This window comes from Condylura cristata, unplaced genomic scaffold (genome assembly GCF_000260355.1).
Source record: "Condylura cristata isolate star-nosed mole 26May11 unplaced genomic scaffold, ConCri1.0 scaffold00011, whole genome shotgun sequence".
Lineage (NCBI taxonomy): Eukaryota > Metazoa > Chordata > Mammalia > Eulipotyphla > Talpidae > Condylura > Condylura cristata.
The window spans coordinates 55,782,918-55,802,215 of NW_004567112.1; the positions used below are offsets into that span (position 1 = coordinate 55,782,918).

Below are 19,298 nucleotides of genomic sequence, written 5' to 3' on the forward strand. Positions count from 1 at the left end.
TGGCTCTGTCCCTGTTTCGAACCTCAATATACACATGCACACATACATGCACAGTGAACCCCAAGAAGCACACTGGGTTTGGAAGCCCAACAGATCAGTCTCGTCGCCTGTGTCCTCACGTGAGGGGTGGTGACAACGCCTTTGCCATGCAGGGCTGGGATTGGGTCTCCTGGAGGTCATGGCACACATACCCCCACCGGGTGCAGTCCATTTCTGGAGCTCCCTGCCCCGGAGGCTCTGTCTGGAGTGGGGTGCTGACAACTGAAATTCAGAGCCCTCTGAGCAGCCTGGCAGGCCCAGAGAATGTTGCTCAGGAGCCAGAAGCCTCATACAAGCACTCCTGTAGGAGGCCCTCTCGCCCTTATCCCCCAGCAGGATGCAAGGGCCAGAGCTTCTGAAGGATGGAGGGTGTGGTGAGGAAAGGTGACAGAGGACGGAACAAAATAGTCAAGGCTGCCCCACGGCTACCTGTCTTGTGGCAGGCTTACCGTCCTGGCTACAGGCTCCATACAGCTTGATGACTTGTGGATGGTTGACCTGCTTCAGCAGGTTGAACTCTGACAGTAGGTCCCGCAGCTCGCTTGGGGAGGCATTCTCTGCAACGCAGGTAAACAGCAGGCTGTAAAATGATCCCTCAGGAAGGGGCGATGATATCACCTGACCCACACCTGACCTGCAGAGATTTGTTAACCGCCTTCGCAGACAGTCCCAGCCCAAGTTCAGACAGAGTGTGCAAGGACCTGGCTGCTCTGAGCTTCTCGCAGCTCATGGAATGCTCAACAGCATCCTTATTGCCTCCAAGCAATAAGAACCCTCAAGAAGAAACTTCCCCATAAGCAGGGTCACCATGGAAAGCCTCCCCAACACTGGGCTGTGTGTATAAGTGACATTACTTTTCTGCAATCACCGTCATACAAAGACATTGGTACAAAGAGACTCACCTAACCCCTTCGTTAGTTCTTCTAGAAAGGCAAAGGGACACGGTGATATCCCTAAACACACAATGACCACATTCTCAGCAGTGGGGGGTAAAGTCCTGGGAAAGGGCGAAGACAGTGAGACAGCACAGAAGTGGCCTCTTGCCACGCTGAGCACATGTATCCCGTGGGCAGGCAGCCCTGTGGCTCTTGCCCAGCTGTTGCCACGCTACGCCTCTAGCTGCAGATTTGTCTAGAAGTGAGAGGGCAGCTGAGGAAGGGTGCCAAGTCTGCTTGATGGCTGACCCCAACATGGGAGGCTGGCAGCTGGTCTCACTTTGCTCCTTAACTCCTGGGGTCTCCCTAGTGTGGGAAGACCCATAATACCCTGGCAGTGTGGTCCACCTGCCACATTCAAATGTGTGTGTAGCAGCAACTGGGGCCTAACTCCCGGCTGTTGGGGGCTTCGTCCACATGGGCCAGGGTGTGGCCACGGTAGATGTTGTCCACCCAGAAACACTCAGTGTGTGCCACTCAGAGACAAACATGTGGCATGACTGGTCATGGGAGGGGCAGGTCTCCTGGAGGCGGCCAGAGATAGGGCAAGCCAGGGTGGCAGGGGCCAGGGGCCAGTCCTTACAGAACTCTACAGATAATGGGCCGAGAGAAATGAATGGGACAGACTACTGCAAGAAGAGTGATCGATGGACGCCAAAAAGGGCTCATGATGCTTTAAAACTCCACATTACGTTTCACCCAGCATTGGGGCAGAAGTAGCACCAATCTAGCACCTTCCAAGGGAGTAAAAAGTCTTCACCCTGTTGCTCTGGTCACCACCCCCACCAGCAACCTGGCAGGGCGGCTTCATCCCTGGTCATCCCTGGTCTCACAGAGGCACCTGTTTGCATTGCCTGGACAGGTACCTTTCAGCATCTTCACGGCCACAGTCGTGTACCCAGCTTTGCCTTTCAGCCGGAAGGCTGTTGCCTGGACCACTTTTCCAAATTCACCTTCTCCCAGAGTTTTTCCAAGTATCAAATTCTTCCGAGGGAATTCCCACTTTGGATCCTCCTATGGTGGGGGTGAAGGAAGGGAGAGGAGAGAAAGACACTGAGGATGGGCCCTCCCGCCCTCCCTGGTGGTGCAAAGGGTTAAAGCATAGCACTATGAAGCTATTGCAGCCACTGCAGCATGAGTTCAATCCCTGACCAGGGAGGTGACCACATGGCTCAGCAGAGCTCTCCTGGCGCATCCGCTGCTCCCCTCAGCAGTGTACTTTGTCAGTCTTCCTGTTCTGCTCCCCACTCTGTCTCTAGTGAATCCTCTCACCCCACCACCTCTGGCCTTTACCCCAGTTCTGTATGTATATACAAAAAAAAATCTTAAAAAAAAAAAAAAGACACTGAGGTAAAGACAAAAACCCAAAAAGGAGTTCCTGCAGGGGGAAACTAGTGTGCAGAGAGTTGACCATCACTGAACCCGCTGGTGCTGGTTCCCCACTCACTGAAGGCTGAACCCCAGAGACAGATCTTACCATGAAGTTATATGATGGGCTCCCCTCCAGAGTGAACCCCAGAGACAGATCTTATCATGAAGTTATATGATGGGCTCCCCTCCAGAGTGACACCACAGAACGGTCTGGAACCTTGCTGGTCCCAAGTCTACTGAATGCACCCTACGCCACTCTAAGGCTATGTTCTTGCTTACAATGAGGGGTTCAGGGCTACTAACAACCACAGGTAGTGGGTGCATCCCTTCTTCCACGGGAGTCTGGCCCAAGCCTCTCAGTGCTATTGCCACTTTGGGCACCCAGTGTAAGGTACTGATTGGTCCACAGTCTGCGCCTTGGTCCGCCCTCTCTGTTGGTGTCCAGATACCCAAAAAGGACCAAATTGGCACCTCCCTGCCCAAGACCCCCAGCTTCTTGGAAAGGCACCACTATGCTCCTTGGGACCCCCCCACCCCGGGTTGTACAAGAGCCTACACCTCCCTCGTGCCCCACTGTTGCTCTGAACCTGCGTACGCGGCTCACCATGTTCCCCTCCTCCTTCCCACTGAAGTTTCGTTCACTCAGCAAGGCACTCTAGAAAGACTTCCCTGACTCCAGCCTGTCTTTGTACTTGAATTCCAATCAGGGATGTTGAAGCCTGTCGGGCCCCCCCTTTCTGTGTCAGCACTGTCATCCATTTCCCTACAGCCAAGCAAGGGCATGTCTGGGGTGCTGCTCCCTGATAGGCTCACCCACGCCAGAAATGATACCATTGGGGACCCACGCCCTGTGTTCTGAGATCTGTACGTGCACGCATGAATGTGCTCCCCATGTACGGAAGTGGCTTCCACTCAGCACTATGGCCAGGGACCCTTCCAGCCAGCTTCTGGGGTGTCCTGGTGCTGCAGGCCCCAGGAGGGCACATAGTCAGGGTCAGAGTTGACAACACTAGCGGGACACCCAGTATCCGCACTTCTACGCTGCAACGAATCACCACTGACTGCAGAGGCTGCACTCAGCACATGTGGATAGCACCGGAAAAGTCATTCTTTCTACTTTCTATCAGGAAAAACAGAGACCAGGACCTCCATGCTGGTCAGCGTGGCCCTAGGGCCCCAGCTGGGCTCTGTCTGCTCTGTGCTGGGGTGATACATGTCTATCTGGCCAGGCACTCACCAGCACCCCCTTCCTGTGTGCTTCAGAGCAAACCATCCAGGTTTCTGAAGGAATCAAATGGCTGGTCCCAGAGGCCTGTTGTGGAGATTTCTGGGGGTGCCTGCTGGCTGATGGGCATGCTCCATCAGCGGACAGGTCAGAGCCTTGTGGGCCTTGGCCACCACAACTGCCCCAGGGACCCCTCTACCACCCCAGCTAAGGCCCTGCCTGCTGCCATCTCCTGCTGGGTAGGGACAGCACTTCCCCACAGGGCTCCCACTTCTGCGCCTCCTTCTCCAGTCTTCCCTGCAGAGCAGAGACACAACATGAGCTCCTCTGGCCAACCCCCACTCCTAGAGGCCCCACTCTCAACAACTAAAGTCCATATCCTTCCTTAGTCTCCCCAAGGCCTTTGGGACCTTCGCGTAACAGTTCCCATCAAGTTGGGCTGCCAGCCCGCATGGGTCCTCATGGCCCAAATGTCATCATGCATCTAACCTACTTCGAGCCCCCACCCCGTGCTGGAAGGCAGAGAGGTGAAGGCGGGGGCCGTTGGAACATCCATAGCGTCTTCTCCGTGGACAGCACCTCAGCTGTCACGGGCTCTGGGTCACAGCAGGGAGCCTTGTGAGACCCTCCCTGCCCCCATCTCTCTGCTGTCCCCGTCACCTGTGGGGCCTTCAAAGGCGGCTGCCCGCCTCCCCGCCCCTGCAGCCCTCTGGAACCTTACCGGGATCTTGAAGGCGTCCACTGAGACCTGGTTCTCCATGGAGTCCAGCGAGGGTCGGCGGGCGCCAGAGGAGGAGTAGCTGACAGGGAAGGCCTGGGTGGGCCGGCGGAAGGTCATCTCAGCGGAGGCAATGGGTGGCTTGTGGGCGTTCTTATGGTAGCGGTGAATGCAGAAGGTGGACAGCAGGACGGACACGATGAAGGAGAAGAGGACGGCCGCCGCGATCACCGTGCGGCAGAGTTCATCACACAGCGGGTCTGCAGGCAAGGGTGGCCGTTGAGGGGCAGCACTCCATGAGGGCGCCCCTGAACACTACCAGCGGCCAGCAAACACCGTCTTCAGCCCACCATGCCCACAACAGTTGGGCTGTGGCCTCTGGGACCAACTGAGCAGCCTAGCAAGTGCCACTGGCACGAGAGAGTGGGAGTGACACACCCCACCAGCACTGACAGACACACTCGTGTACTTTTGCGCTTGGAGATGGTCATCGCCTCCAAGGGGCAAGAGGCACAGAGAGGCTGAGCAGACGCACAAGGTCACACAGCAGAAGCTGTGCACCCACTGAAACCAGAGACCCTGGAGGGCTGCCAGGAAGATTAAGCTTCTCCTATTCCCAACATCTTCTGTAATTTCTTTATATAAAATGGGTCCAGGAAAAAGTTGCTTAAGGCCTAGAGCCACACAGTAACAACTCCAAATCCCAGAAGCTGCCCTGTCTGCTTAGTGGGGTCTGTGTTGCCCGCCACACCTGTGGCTTCAGGAGGAGGATCAGGGGGTTCTGATTGGGAAGGAGGGGTCCCAGCTAGCTGGTGCTGTGAGCCCCGCAAAGGGACAGCTAAGCTGATGGTGAGGTGCTTGGTAAAGCACTGATTTTCTGGCCTAATTTTTTTTACACGATTTTGGTCCCGAGGGCACTCTGTAGTGGCCCTGACCCATCTCTCTGCCTGCACAGATGAGGGAATTGAGGCCCAGAGATAAGGGAAGGTGTGTGTGTGGGGGGTCTCCTGGGCTTCACTCATCTTCCTGCCATTGTCCCTCTTGCCCCCCTTGCTGGGCTTAGGGAGGTCTGGTATGTGGCCCCAGGGGCCAGCGTCCCCACCCACTCACCCTGGCTGTCTTCCGGTTCACAGAAGCACTTCTTATCCTTGGGGAAGCAGTTGCAGATGCCAAAGCCAGCTTTAATGCCACGCCGTTCCCCAGGCTCGTGCCCACCAATGATGTCGCCGCCCCCTGGAGACAGAAGCAGCCCATTTAGCCCCCTGGCAGGATCTGCAAGGCACGACCCCCCATGTGGGCACTGAGGGAGCAGCTTACTCAGGGCCAGGGAGCAGGGAGCTCAGAAATCTTGGTCACCTGGACAGCCGGTCTCTATGACTGTACTTCTGGCCACCGTGGGTGGAAAGAAGAGCCCCCAGGCCCCCAGAGGATCCACGTAGTTACTTTACAGAAGCAGGGAAGGGGCAGGTGCAAGTCAGAAAAGTGGGGGCAGGGCACTACACCTCCATGAGTTGGCAGAGTGACACTGGCAAGTATAGTCCGCCACCGGAACCCACAGGTATTTTTGTGGGGGAAGGGGCAGGTAGAATTGTTCATTTAAATGAAATGTTCAAACAAAGCTTAGTACGTAAACCCGGGAACTTGGCAGGTCTGGCTGAAGAGCAGGCGGGAGTCCAACATGCTTCCACTCACTCCCCCAGCTCCCCCCGGAGCCCTGGGCCACCTCAGGTTGAACAGGGGCGCTCTGGTGGGCTGCTTACGGAGGCAGTCCTGGGGGCAGATGTTGGCGTCTCTGCTCTCCACGGCATCACAGTGGCCATCGGGACAGGTCTTGATGCTGGGGGAGCAGGTAGAGAAGTTCCTGGTGATTCCTACGACACACAGAAGGCTGGTCACCCCCATGTGGGCGCACCCTCTGGGCAGACTGTGAGAGTTAGGGGGGCAGCACCCCAGGACTCCCAAGTTGATTCTGCTCCTCTATGGATCACCAACATGAGGCCTGAGCAGAGAAAAATGGCACCCAGCAGTGTTATCACAGAGGAGCCCGTGGGGAGTCCTTAGCGCACAGGGCAGCGGGCGGCGGGGCTGGAAGGGCCAGGCAGGGCCAGGGGTCAGCTGAGACTAAGACCACCACTAGTGGGAGCCTCACAGTGATGGGTGACACACCAATGCTGGCTACTGTTAACCCCCAAGCTGGCTCAGGTCCGGTCTGCCTCAGGCCACACCCTCGGGCCTGGCACCTTCCAGGAAGAACCCCTCTGTCCATGCACAGCCTGGCTCTCATCTGCACCCTGCACGCCTGCCCACGCTTTCCCTGTGTTAGGAACCATGACGGTGGGCAACGTGCTGAGGTGCCGACTCGGCGCAGGGAGAGTCACTATAGAGGCTGCAGCCTACAGGAATCCCATCTCCACTGGCCACTGTAACTGAGGTTAAATGGTAAAATTGCTTTCACACCCTAGGAAGCAAAACAAAAAGATTTTATCTAACTTGCTCTTTAAGGTTTCTACTCATTCACAGGTTAGTTTATTTACAGATGACCCCAGTCTGAGCAAGAAGTGACTAATCTAGAGCTGAACTCCAGGCCAGCCAGAGGCCAGAAACTGCAAACACGGGGTGAGGGTGGGGCGCATGGTATGCAGAGACAAGGGTCCCACCATCAGAAATGCAAATCTTCAGAAATTCCTAAAAAAAAAGCCTCTTCATTCTTCTCCAAGCATGATGTGCCCTGGGACTAGCCAATCAGCTTTGCCCTAACTTGCTTTTCAGCCAATAAAATTCACTTCCCAGTCCCCAGTCCCCAAACCTATGTAATCTCATCCCCTTTCTTAACTAGAGAAGCAGATTTCGAGTGTATTAACTGTCTCCTTGTCAATCAACTCACAGTAAAGCCTCTTTCTTTTTCCAGACACTGTATCACGGTGTTGGCGTCTAAGCACAGAGTGGAGCAAGCCCGTTGCTTGGTAACGCCACCGTGGCTTGCCATCTTGAGGGCCTGGCTGTGCACAGAGCCTACCTTTGCCGTCTCCCTGTCTCCACTCGCACCTGCCCGTCAGAGAGCCCAGGCCACCACACTCCTCACACTCAGGCTTCCTCTTGCTGACGGCACAGGATGTGGGGCAGCCCGGCTCCTCGGCCACATCTGTGGGTGACAAAAAACAAATGCAAGCGATCAGTCTGGGCCCAGTGTCCAGAGAGCACACCGCAACCGCGAGGAACACTGGCTGAGCTGTCCCCACGAGGCGAGGCTTGAGTGGGCAGGGGTGATTCAGTGCCAGGACGCAGGGCAGTGGTGAGGTGGGTGTCTGGGGAGGGGGGGGGCAGCATTGTCATCACGAGGCATGGAGGTGCTGGCTTAGGATACGGGGCCAGGGCCAGGTCCATCAGAATTCCAGACACACTGTGAATCCCTGCTGGGCATAAGCACCTCCCTAACAATGCATTCACACCCAAGAGACACTTTTGAGTACATGGGGCATGAACCCCAAATGCTTATCATCTACCTGAAGCCCAGACTTAACCAGGTCCTGTGTTTCAGTTGGCAGCCTTAAAGCAAGGGCAGGGGCGATGGATATTAAAGGTGGTGACGGGGAGGAACGACCATTTACCGGCGAGGGTCTAAGGCAGGACCAGCTCTGTCCACCCTTGCCCCCCCCCCACCCCCCGGTCCTTCCAGCTCAGCTGAGCAACATACACTGCTCGTCTCATTGACAGAGACGGAGACCTGGGCACCACCATGGGTGAGGGAAGCAGGAGTGAACCCTGTGTGTGAGGGTCCTCGGCTCTTCCACACCCACCCCGACAGTCCAGAGAGTCCCCTCAGTACTCACACGTCCCCTCCACGGTCACCAGCAGTGGGGCCTGGGCCTGCCTGCGGGTGGGCCGGTCGGCGGCCACCACCGTGTACTGGAGCTGGGTACACTCGGGCCGCCGCAGCGCCTCTGTGTCGTTCACGAACAGAATCCCCGAGGAGTCCTCAGTGGAAGTGACCACGCCCAGGGCGCTGCAGTTGGGGCTGGGGAGCTGCAGCCGGTACTGCATGTGGATGCCACTGAACTCCTGGCAGTTTTCCACACACACTTTCCCAATCTAGGCGTGGGCACAGGGAATACTTCAGCGGGATGGCAGGAGCCTTCTGCCAAGGTGGCAGGAGAGGTTCCGGGGCAGCCCTAACCTCACAGCAGGCCCCTGCTCAGCCCGGGGCTGCCCCCCACCCCACACGCCCCAACCTGTATGCCGGGGAATCTGCAGACCCATCTGCCTGTCGGCCTATGCCCAGGCCACTAAGCACCATCGGCCCTGTTCCTGGGAGTTGGGGTAAAAGCTACCTGGGACACAGGTTTGGTTTAGTGGCTGGTCCTCCAGAGAGGGCCTCAAGGCCGACTGGATCCTTCCTTCTCACCACTGTTCCCACTCTCAGCTTAGCTCCTTCTGACCAGGTCAATTTTGCTCTGGGAATCACCAGTTCCATCCTTAGCTGTCATGGCTGGGGGGGTCCAGAGACCCGCCCAGAGTGCTGCACTGGACCACATGATTCAGGTCGGTCCCACACAACGCAGGGGACCTTCCCGGGACTATGGCTAACAGCCCTTGGAGGAAGGAGCTGCTTCTGCAGGGGATGCCAGGTTGGCAGCTGCCAGGCCTGGAGTTAGGCAGCTGAACTCTTTCCTTTCATCACTTGAGTTAAGAGTTAAGGCTGCGGTGTCTTGAGACCAAGAGTTCAAATGAGGGAAGGCCAGGGGCTAAGGGGTGAGCGCTGACATGAGGATCCGGCCCTTGGCCACACAGCTGGTCCAAGGCAGCGGGGCGCCTCCAAGCCTGCACCTGTCACTACAGCAGAAACCGCCTCCTGAGTCTGTCAGGCCTTCCCTGGACAAAGTATTCACTTATACTCTCTTGCCTGAGGCTCAAAGTTGCCCAAGGTGATGATCCTCAAAAGTCATAAAACCTGGGTAGGAAGAACGACACCACAGCAAGTCTGAGGTCTGAGGTGGCCTGGGACAGGGTCCCAAGGTCACCTGGGCCTGCTCCTGCAGGTGACCCTCTTTCAGCAATGCCTGCTCCTGCTCAGCCACCTTGGGGGCCGCGGACCCTTGGCCCTGTCACCCCCACAGTCCCTGACCTCCACCTCCATGTAGACCAGAGATGGTGGGCAGGTAGGGAGCTTGGACACGTCGGACTGGGAGGGGGTACCACATGGACTGGGCCCGGTGGCGGTCAGCATTGGAGGGGACACGGGAATTGACCACAGAATGTGGCAAAATCACTGGGACAACAGAAGCCCTAAACGTGACCTACCAAAGAGGACCAAGTAATATGTTAAATCACATGCACTCTGTGTGGCAAGAGCTTGTTGTGAAAGTGCTTAAGGGAAATATTGAGAAAGAAGTAGACCAAGATGAGAAACTCTTGGTGTGGGGAAAGGGATCCATCATTCCTCTCTATTTCTCATCTTTCATGAATCCCTGCCACTTTTACTTTCTCCACATCCAATCATTATTTTCTAATGATGAATACAAGATGTGTCTAGTCAACACACTTGCAGAAAGTAACAAGGCGCTCTCCTTCCTCTGCAGAGGGCACCACTGCTAACTGTTGCCGGCATTTACACACTTGCAAATTCCTAACAATGAAAATTTGTTTTTGAGCAAACAAAGAAGTCACGTGGTTCTCCCACTCTTTCTCGAAGCCCAGCCTCCTGGCTCTGTGCCCAAGGCCCCGCCCCAGGCTGGCCCCCAGCCCTGCTCTTAATCTAGTAAAAGGAGCACCCCATCCTGGGGGTACCCGCGGGTCCTCAAGTGGCAGTCAGCAGCAGGCTCACCTGGGCAAACTGGCCAGCCTGCCTGCTCACAGTGAAGGAGTAGGAGCTGGGCAGGCGCAGGCTGACGGGCAGCACAGACACGTTGAAGTGGAGCAGGAGGACGCCCTCGCCTGGGCCCTGGAAGTCCGAGTCGTTGACCAGCACAGTCAGCTGCAGGGCCCGGCTCTCCGAAATGGGGAGGCTGCGGTTGAGAACCAGCCCTGCAGGCGGGGGTGCCAGCGTGACTGCCTAGCCACTTGGGCCTGGAGCGCTCCCCCATACCCCGCACACCCCTTCCCGAACACACAAGCAGCACATATGCACACGTGTGCAGGCACTAGAATGATGGGTGTGTGGGTGCGTGTGTGTGTTGTGGGTACAGATAAGAAAGACCCGCCACCACTGAGACTTCAGTTTTTCCAGAGGAGAACTCTCAACTGCAGCGGCCCCAGCCCCAAGCGCCTGGGGAGCTGCACGCTTTGTGCAGCTGCTGTGGGATGTGGGTGGGGTTCCAGTTTAGCAGAGCCAGAAGATGAGGGGTAGGGCGAGTCCTGGGGCCAGAGTACCTCATGGACAGGAGGCCTTGGTGGTGGTGGTGGTGGTGGGGGGGTGATGGGGAAGCGGATGAGAAACACACAGGATCAGGTCAGGGACAAAGGGTCAAGAACACCAGTGACCTGGGCCCCCCCACAGGCAGGCTCCCAAAACAAGGGTTCAAGTGCCATGAATTGGGAAGGGGGTTCTAGAAGACATGGGCAGGAAGAAGGCAAGGCAGCAGAGGAAGATGCCAGCCCACCTATAATAGAGCCCTGCAGGCATCAAGGGCCAGGTGAGACAAACAACTGAGTCCTCCAGCTCTTCAAAGGCATGGAGCTCTTCAAAGGCATGGGACACCAACCTGTTAGCAGAGAGCTGCAGAGTAGGGTACCTCAAGGATGGCAAAGCAGGTGCCAGGGCCCAGAGAAAGGCCTCAGGGCATAACATACGTGAATGCTGTGAGGATCAAGTCCCCGAGTGGTGGGCATGGGAGGAGTGGTGGGGACTGCCAAGGAGCCACACAGCAGTTCAGGGAGAGGACAGCCTGTGAAAGCCCTCCAAGATGGTCGAGGGAAGCCCAGCAGACAAGGACTGACTTGGGTGGGTGGGGAGGCCAGCAGCCTGGAATCTGAGGGCTATGGCGGGTGTCTGTGGGAAGGGTGCTACCTTGCCCAAGGGGAGTGGGCCACCAGCTCCCTGGGGACCAGCCAGATACACCCAGCCCCTTACTGTAGTCATGCACGGTCGCTCGCACGAAGCTGCCGTTGGCCTGGACCAAGGTCTCGTTGGGGGCGTGCTCCACGCGAAAGGTCTGCTGGACCCAGGCGTCCCCAGTGAGCAGCGTGCTTGTGTACCGCCTCAGGAGCTCCCCAGATGCTGGCACCACATCTGCATCAAAGACACGTAGCGTGGCCAACCCAGTGCCCTGTCAACAACATGAAGTGTCAGTCAGAGCCAGTGAAGGACGCCTCAGGGCTCCCATAGAGATCTCAGTGTCTTTGTGTGTGCCGTCAGAGCCAGCTCTAGGGACAGACCAGTCTGACTGTGAGTCCCCCTGGGCCCACCTACCAGCCTGACATAGCACATTTCTTGGGTCATTGCACCTCACCTGTGCAAAAGGTGTTACAGGTTATCTGCACACTTTGGGTTAAGGATGGATGACAGATGATGCCCTGGGGTCTGCTGAAAGGCCTCATCCAGGAACCCAGAGAGCAGAACAAGCACCCCTACTCTGCCCTGAGGAAGCTGGGCCTGCAGGGTGGAAGGGCTAGCTCTGAGGTAACAGAGGCTCGGCCCAAGCCCAGGTGTATACCAGATGTTTTTTCTTTCGTGTAATATGATAGTTTATTTTTACATCATTTTGTACATTTTTTTTCATCTTGTAATCCCCGTGGGTTTCTCATCACCAAGTCACCCGTGTGCCATCACCATAGTCCTGTGCACTTCCCTCCCCCCACCCCCCCGTTTTTGATCCCATTCCCCACTCCACCCCCACAAAATGTCTCTGGTATATGGCTGTTCATTATTATTATTTTCTCGCCTAGTCCATTATACTCCTGCTATGAGCGAAACCATCCGGTATACCAGATGTTCTTCAAGCATCTACCTTACTCCAGGTTGGAAGGAGCCATAAGGAGGGTTCTGGACAGTGTGCAATTTGACGCGAACACACAAGTCTGATTTATATTCCTGCTTTGTGCGATTCCATCTTGTGTGTGTCGAGCTCTCTTTGCTCTCTTTGCTACTAACCAGCTGGCTCCCTGCTGTCACCCCCCAGGTGGCTATGAGGCTCATGTGACTTTCCCCACAAGATGTACTTTCCTCTTGCCTGCCCGTCTGCATCTGGTGGGCACAGAGACTCGGGAAAAGACAACACCCCCATTCAGCCCTTCCACTGCCCGCAGACTGCGCTGCCGAGTGCAGTACGACCCTCAGCCCAGCAGGTGGCAGTCATGCTCCACCTGTGCGGATTGGAGCGGTGGGACGGGTTGGGAGGGGCCTCCTGGTCAGGTCTTGCTGGATCCCCTAGCTGGGCATTCAGCGCTGCCCTGCTGGACCATCCCAGGGGCCAGTCGGTTGCAGGGGGCTGGCCTCCTCGCTCAGCTGCCCAAGAAGCACATCCCAAGTCCCTCCCGACAGATGGATGGAGACATGAAAGAGGACTAGATCGCTGGATGGTAAGGCCACATGGCTAGATGGATAGTGGACAGCTGGATGAAATTAAGTGGCAGGAGGAGAGACACAGAGACAAACAAGCACAGGGGCGGACAGTCACCTCCTTCCTCTTGAACTCCACCACTGCGCTGGCGGTGTCAACGCCGCCCAGGAAGGTGGGCGCGGAGTCGTCCTCGTCATACACGGTCACCGGGAAGGGCACCATCACCTGCTCCTCACGCGCGCCCACGCGCACGGTGCACGAAGCTACCAGGTCGTACTTTTCCTGCCGTTCACGATCCAGGGCCCAGCGCGTGCTCACCTCCAGGCTGTCCGGGTTGCAGCGGAAGGGGCTCTCACCTGTGCAGCAAGTAGACCAGGAACCCCCCATGACCCAGGGGCGGGGGGCAGGCTGGGGGCGGTTGTGCCATGGGAACACACTGTGCACGGATTTCAGGGTTTTTGCAGACTTTACTTTTGCTGATGGGGAGGATCTGAGGTCTGGAGGCCTGCAACCAGTCCTCACTCTCAATCACTAGGTGGCTGGGTACACCCACCTTCACCCACCTTGAACCCACTCTAGAATGGGCCTGTGTGGGGAGAGGTGGTACCAGCTCACCTAGCAAAAAGGGCCAGGGCTCCAGCTCCCAACATTTATTGGCTTTAAAAGAAAACCAGGAAATTAAAAAAAAAATTTTTTTTTTTTTAGCAATATGTGCCCATTCTAGAAAAAAAGAGAAGGAAAGTCCCAATTTTACCACTTGAAAACAGAAAGGATATTGGTTACAGTTTGACGCACACAATCTATTTTCCACTGCAGGGTTCCATGCCTGCTCTATACCTCCTGGCTGAGACTCTTTGTGCCACCTCTCTGTGCCTCAGTTTCCTCACCTGAAGATGGGCTGGTGAAGGTTAAGGTGCTTGCCCCGCCCCCCCACCCCGCCACACCCAAGAAGCAGTGTGATCTGTTCAGGGACTTTTGACTGTTCTCACAGCCCTATGAGGGGAGAAGCCATAACACCACCCTTTCCATCCTAAGGCTGCCCTGGAACTCATCCTCCAGAAGTAACTGAGAAAAGAGGGACTGATGAAGGCTTTAAGACCATCACAGCCCCCACAGGAGTGGGAGGGAGGGGGGCTTCCCTTAGTCAACTCCCCTTGGTGGGAAATCACAGGCCTCACCCAGCATGGGAATTACACCTGCAGGAAATGCTTATCATATAATGTTTCCATTGTCTGTGGTTACAAAACACATGCTCCACAAAATTTAATTATGTAATACTCAGTAAGAAAGGGCAGCATGGTACACCATGCTTTGCTGACAACCTTACACAAAAGCATCTGTCCCAAAGACTGCTTGGGAATGCGAGTGGTGACTGCTCACTCCACTGGGATTCTCATGGGGTCACTGACAGTGTCACGGTCCCGGGGCCACTCACAAACAGTCCAGCCTCTGCTTGTACATGTCCGAGTTTCTTGACTTTTTTTCTTTTTCTAAGATCTATTTATTTATGCACACAGAACTGGGGTACTGGCCAGAGGTGCAGGGGCAGTGCGAGGATTCACCAGACAGAGCTGGGAGCAGAACAGGCCGACTGACCAAGTGCACTGCTGAGGGGAGCAGCGGGCGGGTCAGGAGAGGTCTGCTGCACCATGTGGGTCACTTCTGGGGTGGGGATCGAACCTGCACTGAAGCAGCTGGTGCTAGCTTGCAGTGCTGCATCCTAACCCGTTGCTAACCTGTTGCACCACAGGGAGAGCCCACCAGCTTCTTGACTTTTAATGGCTGAGGCCTTTCTGGCGGCTCTTCTCCATGGGGTCCAACTCCACCTCTCCCCCCACCCCACCGCCCCAGGGCACTTTTGTGTGCCTGGAGCTGCTCCAGCAGAACCCTGGAACTATGCTTTTGCCCTTCTTTCCCTCGACATTCACTCACCCAGCTCATCAGCAAGTCCTGCGGGATCTTCCTTCTGTCCAGAAGCGACTACTTCCACCTTCCTCCTACAGCCCCCTAGTTGCTTCCTGCTCTAAGCTGTCACACCCCGAATCGCCTCTAGCAGCAGTCAGACTAACCCTTTTACAGTAAATCAGGTCTTGAACGGCTCAGCCCCCTTCAAAGCTGTCCATGACCCTCCAGTCCCCCAGTGGGAAGCCTTGTCCCCTTCCCAGGAACTTCCCTGTCCCCCCCAACCTTCCTCCTCCTGTGTCACTTGCTATTCTCCCACCACGTGGGAGGTCCCACATCAGCCTCTACTCCCCTGTGGAAGCCAGCACCCTCCTTTGCTCCAGCACGCCCCCGCCCCCGACAATGTAAGATAGCATTTTGCACCCCTCCTAGCTCCTTCCAGAGGCCACCCAGCCCCTGAGCATGGTGTCCACCACCCTCAGGAATGGCAGAGCCAGGCTCCAGGCAGGCAGGATTTCAGCTCTCTATCCACCGTCACACCCAAGTGCTTAGAACAGGGCCACTGTAGGCACACAGGAGCTACTTCTGGAGTATTACAGGGACGGGTGGTGAAGAGCAAACCAGATGGCTCCTGCCTAGAGCAATGCCCTGCCTGGCACGCAGCAGGCACCAACGTTTGCCCCTCGAGGCTGGCAGCTGGCACTCACCTCCCGGGAGCTTGTAGGCCACGCTGATGTTGGGGCAGAAGAAGTGCACGGGGAGCAGGCGGAACTGGTGGAAGGTGCCGGGAGGCTTGTTTTCCCGAATGCGAAAGGCGAGGCCTCTCTCCGGGAAGCAGAGCTCCCGGGATTTGAGGGAGTCACAAGCAGGAAAAGAGGTGTTGATGAAGGAAAAGTACACACGGGCACAGCCAGGCCACTGGCACTCGCCTTCTCGCACGGACGTAGGCAACAGGAAGACCTGGAGGTAGATGGTGAGCAGGGGGAAGCCGCCATCTGCAGAAAGAAGAGCCAGGCCCAGCGGGCATCAGCTGTGCCTGCCAGGTGCTGGAGAGCTCAAGGGGGCAGGGACAGGTGCCAGGTGGTGTGAAGCCCCGTCTTCATCCTGCTGCCTGGACCCTCCGCTGGCCTGGCCTACTATGCCTTCCTTCTCTCGTGCCCCCTGGGCCTAGCGTCTTTGCCTCAGGGCCAGTGGTTCTGCCCCCTCTGCCTGCAGGTGTCCCGTGGCATCACCTCCACCCCCTAGCACTCAGGTCTCAGGTCAATTTTCCCTCCCCTGGGGGGCACCCTGAGCGCCAGGTCTAATGCACCTTGTATCTCCTTTGTCACTTCACTGGCCAGGCGAAGGGCGCCTTGAGCCATGGGTGCATTCCAGGTGGGAGTTTCTCCCCTCCACACCTCCCCTCAAGTGGTTTCCTCTTGGACTGCTTCTGCTGAGACACAGCCCATAGGGAGACTCGCCCAGAGACAGAGGGCGAGATCCATTTTGGAGACACCCACTTACTCAACGAAGTCTAGGCCTCAGCGCGGGTACAGGCTCCTCCTGGGCCCTTCTGTCAGCCCTAGGCAGCAGCTGCTCCCTCACCAAGCTCTTCTCACATCCATTAGTGTCTCTGCTTCTTACCAGTCCCTCCACAGCTGCACCAGCCCTCTACTGTAGTTATTCTTTCTTTCTTTCTTTTTTTTTTTTGTAAAGATTTATTTATTTGTGCATACAAAACTGGGGTATAGGCCAAAGGCGCAGGGGCGGTGTGAGAGGATTCACCAGAGACAGAGTGGGGAAGCAGAACAGGCAGATCGACGAAGTACACTGCTGAGGGGAGCGGCGGGCGGGTCAGGAGAGGTCTGCCACGCCATGTGGTCGCCTCCGGGGCAGGCGGGGATCGAACTCATGCGGAAGTGGCTTTAGTTTCTCAGTGCAGTGCTTTAACCCGCTGCGTCACCAGGGAGGGCCCTGTAGTTAGCTATTCTTTAAACCAACTTCTCTGTCAAATTCCTGTGTGGTTTCTCTCCTGACTGGACCCAACAGGTGCAGGCGGCTGTACTCTGACCGTGACAGGGTGCCTACAAAATGTGGACCCTCAGCAAACTCTACTCTGGTCTCCGCTCCAGCAGCCCTAGTGCTTCCCCACTGAGGTTCAGGATGAAGAAGGCATCAATGGAGTGTATGTACAAGCAAGCCCTACCTCAGAAGCCCTCTCCTTCAGGGACCACCTGGGAACCCACTGTGGGGCTCAGCTCATGACCTGGGCTCACTTGGCACAGTGCTGCCCACTATGTTCCCAGGCCTGCAGCCTGTCTCTGGCCCACACTAGGGGGCTCAGGGCTAATCTGAGGTCCAGTAAGGCCCCATCTCTGGAGGAGGGGGGCGAATGGGTGTGCCATCACCATTTCATGCTAAAAGGCTGCCTCAGCACCCCACCAAGAAGTGGGGTTGGAGGGCCCATGTGGCCCTCATTTCCTCTGATTCCCACTCAGAGGAGCCGGCCAAGTCTCCCTCTGCTCCACTTTCTTTGGCCCAAACAGCAGCTTGCTGCTGACGGGAAAAGATATTTTCAGTGAAACAGCTTTTCCTCCAGCAAATTCCATGTCACTTGCTAAATCAAAACGGTGGGATTTTCTTAGCCCCTCTGAACCCTTCTCTTAATCCTTAAGCCTAGTTAACCCAACTGTTAGAGGCATCTGGATTCGTCATGCAGGGAGCCCCAAGTCTTCCAAAATGGCTCCTCCTAAATCCCAAACACCTCAGAAGGGTCATCAGCTCCAGGGTCATCAGCAGTCTCCAAACTCCTCCTGGCTCCCTTGCCAGACTGGGCGCAGAAGCAGCCAGGCCCACCATGCCCTCGCCCTCTGACACAGCAGGAGCTGTGGGGGAAGCCTGGTGTGACATGGATGGGGGGGGGAGCTGGAGCGGTGAACGCGGGGTGAGTGGCAGGAAAGCGGGGTAGGGCTGCTCCTTACTGCGAACACTGAGTTTCTCCCAGGAGCTGTGGTCCAGGCTCTGGTTCAGGTACAGAAGCCCCGTGTCCTCATGGATGCGGATCCAGATGTTCTCATGCAGCCGAGTGCGGTAGGCGCCATACAGGTGCTGACCCAGCCGGAAGCTGGGCACTTCCTCGGGGATGTCCCTCAGGGCGTGGACGTAGAGCAGGGGCGTGCCAGCTGGCTGGTCCACGAACAGCTTCTCCCAGTAAGCATCCCGGGCAAAGTAGAGTCCCAGTGGGGCTGCAGGAAATGGGGAAGCATGTGAGGGAGAGGCATTATCTCACCTGTGGATAAAAGCTTCATGGACAGTTAATTTTCTGAGCTGGGTAGAACTTTCTCATCTGTAATCTTAAGAACATTATTACAAGTATGTGTGTAGTGTAACAAGCTAGAAATGCATTGCTTTAAAACAGGAGGTAGAGGAGGCAGGATAAGATCATTCTCCATTACTCAGGTTTGATAAGCAGGTGAATTATGGGGTGGGGGGCGGGGATTCACACTAGCTTCTGAACACATCGCCTGGAGCAGGAATTTCCACGTGTACAGAGGCTGCCTGAAAGCCGGACAGGCAAGGGCTGCCTAAACCAAATGAGGGCTTTATAAGCCAGTAACAAATCTTTTTTTTTTCATCTCAATTGTAATCCCTGTGGATTTCCCATCACTGAGTCACCCGTGTGCCATCACCATAGTCCTGTGCACTTCCCTCCCCTGTTGTTGATCCCATTCCCCACTCCACCCCCACAAAATGTCTCTGGTATATGGCTGTTCATTATTCTTATTATTTTCTCTCCTGGTCCATTATACTCCTGCTATGAGTGAAACCATCTGGTATTTTTCTTTCTCTTTCTGGCTTATCTCACTAAGCATGATCTTTTCCAGCTCCATCCAAGTTGCTGCAGAAGACATGTGTTTCTCTTTTTTGGTTGCTGAGTAATATTCCATTGTATATATGTACCACATCTTTTTTATCCAGTCACCTACTTTTGGGCATTTGGGCTGCTTCCATGTTTTTCCAATTGTAAATAAAGCAGCAATAAACATGGGGGTGCAGGTAACTTTTTGAATCAGTGTTTTTGTGTCTTTTGGGTAGATACCTAGGAGTGGGATTGCTGGGTCATAGGGAAGCTCCATGTTAAGCAGTTTGAGGAACCTCCAAACAGTTTTCCATAGTGATTGTACCAGTAACAAATCTTTATCCAAAGTTAGACATGCTCCTACCATAGCACCCAGGCATTTCACTCCATTTATCCCAGAGAAATGAAAACATATGCCCATCAAATGTCTTATTCACAAATGGCGGCGCTGGAGCATCCCAGATGCCCTTTAGTAAGGGACGGATTGGCCAACAGTGACCACCGCGTGGAGTCCTGGACAAAAGGAAAAAGGGCTGAACTCGATACACACAGAAACCTGGATGGACTCACTGGCATCATGCAGAGTAGAAGCCTGGCATGTAAGGATACACATGGCATGACTCTAGAAGGACTTCTGGTAGAGATTTGATAGAAATCAGACTGGCTATGTGTTGGGGGGACAGGAGGGGCACCAGACTGGGAGGGCATGTTCTAAGGGGTGTAACTGTTCCATCAGAGAGCAGCCCGGGTCACTGGCACATATCCACCGCCAACC

The 19,298-nt window shown here is 55.7% G+C and overlaps 1 protein-coding gene across 1 annotated transcript in view; it reads right to left on the reverse strand.

Moving 5' to 3' along the window:
- The window catches only part of RET (ret proto-oncogene), a 60,708-nt gene that overhangs the window by 17,823 nt on the left and 23,587 nt on the right, over window positions 1-19,298 (reverse strand). Inside the window, exons 2-13 of the mRNA XM_004680912.2 lie at window positions 17,646-17,909; window positions 15,393-15,680; window positions 12,901-13,139; window positions 11,355-11,550; window positions 10,110-10,309; window positions 8,119-8,377; window positions 7,305-7,430; window positions 6,049-6,159; window positions 5,399-5,521; window positions 4,292-4,548; window positions 1,841-1,988; window positions 489-596 (exon numbers count right to left, since the gene is read on the reverse strand). Coding sequence (XP_004680969.2) covers window positions 489-596; window positions 1,841-1,988; window positions 4,292-4,548; window positions 5,399-5,521; window positions 6,049-6,159; window positions 7,305-7,430; window positions 8,119-8,377; window positions 10,110-10,309; window positions 11,355-11,550; window positions 12,901-13,139; window positions 15,393-15,680; window positions 17,646-17,909 — 2,319 coding nt within the window. The remainder of the gene's footprint in view (window positions 1-488; window positions 597-1,840; window positions 1,989-4,291; window positions 4,549-5,398; window positions 5,522-6,048; window positions 6,160-7,304; window positions 7,431-8,118; window positions 8,378-10,109; window positions 10,310-11,354; window positions 11,551-12,900; window positions 13,140-15,392; window positions 15,681-17,645; window positions 17,910-19,298) is intronic.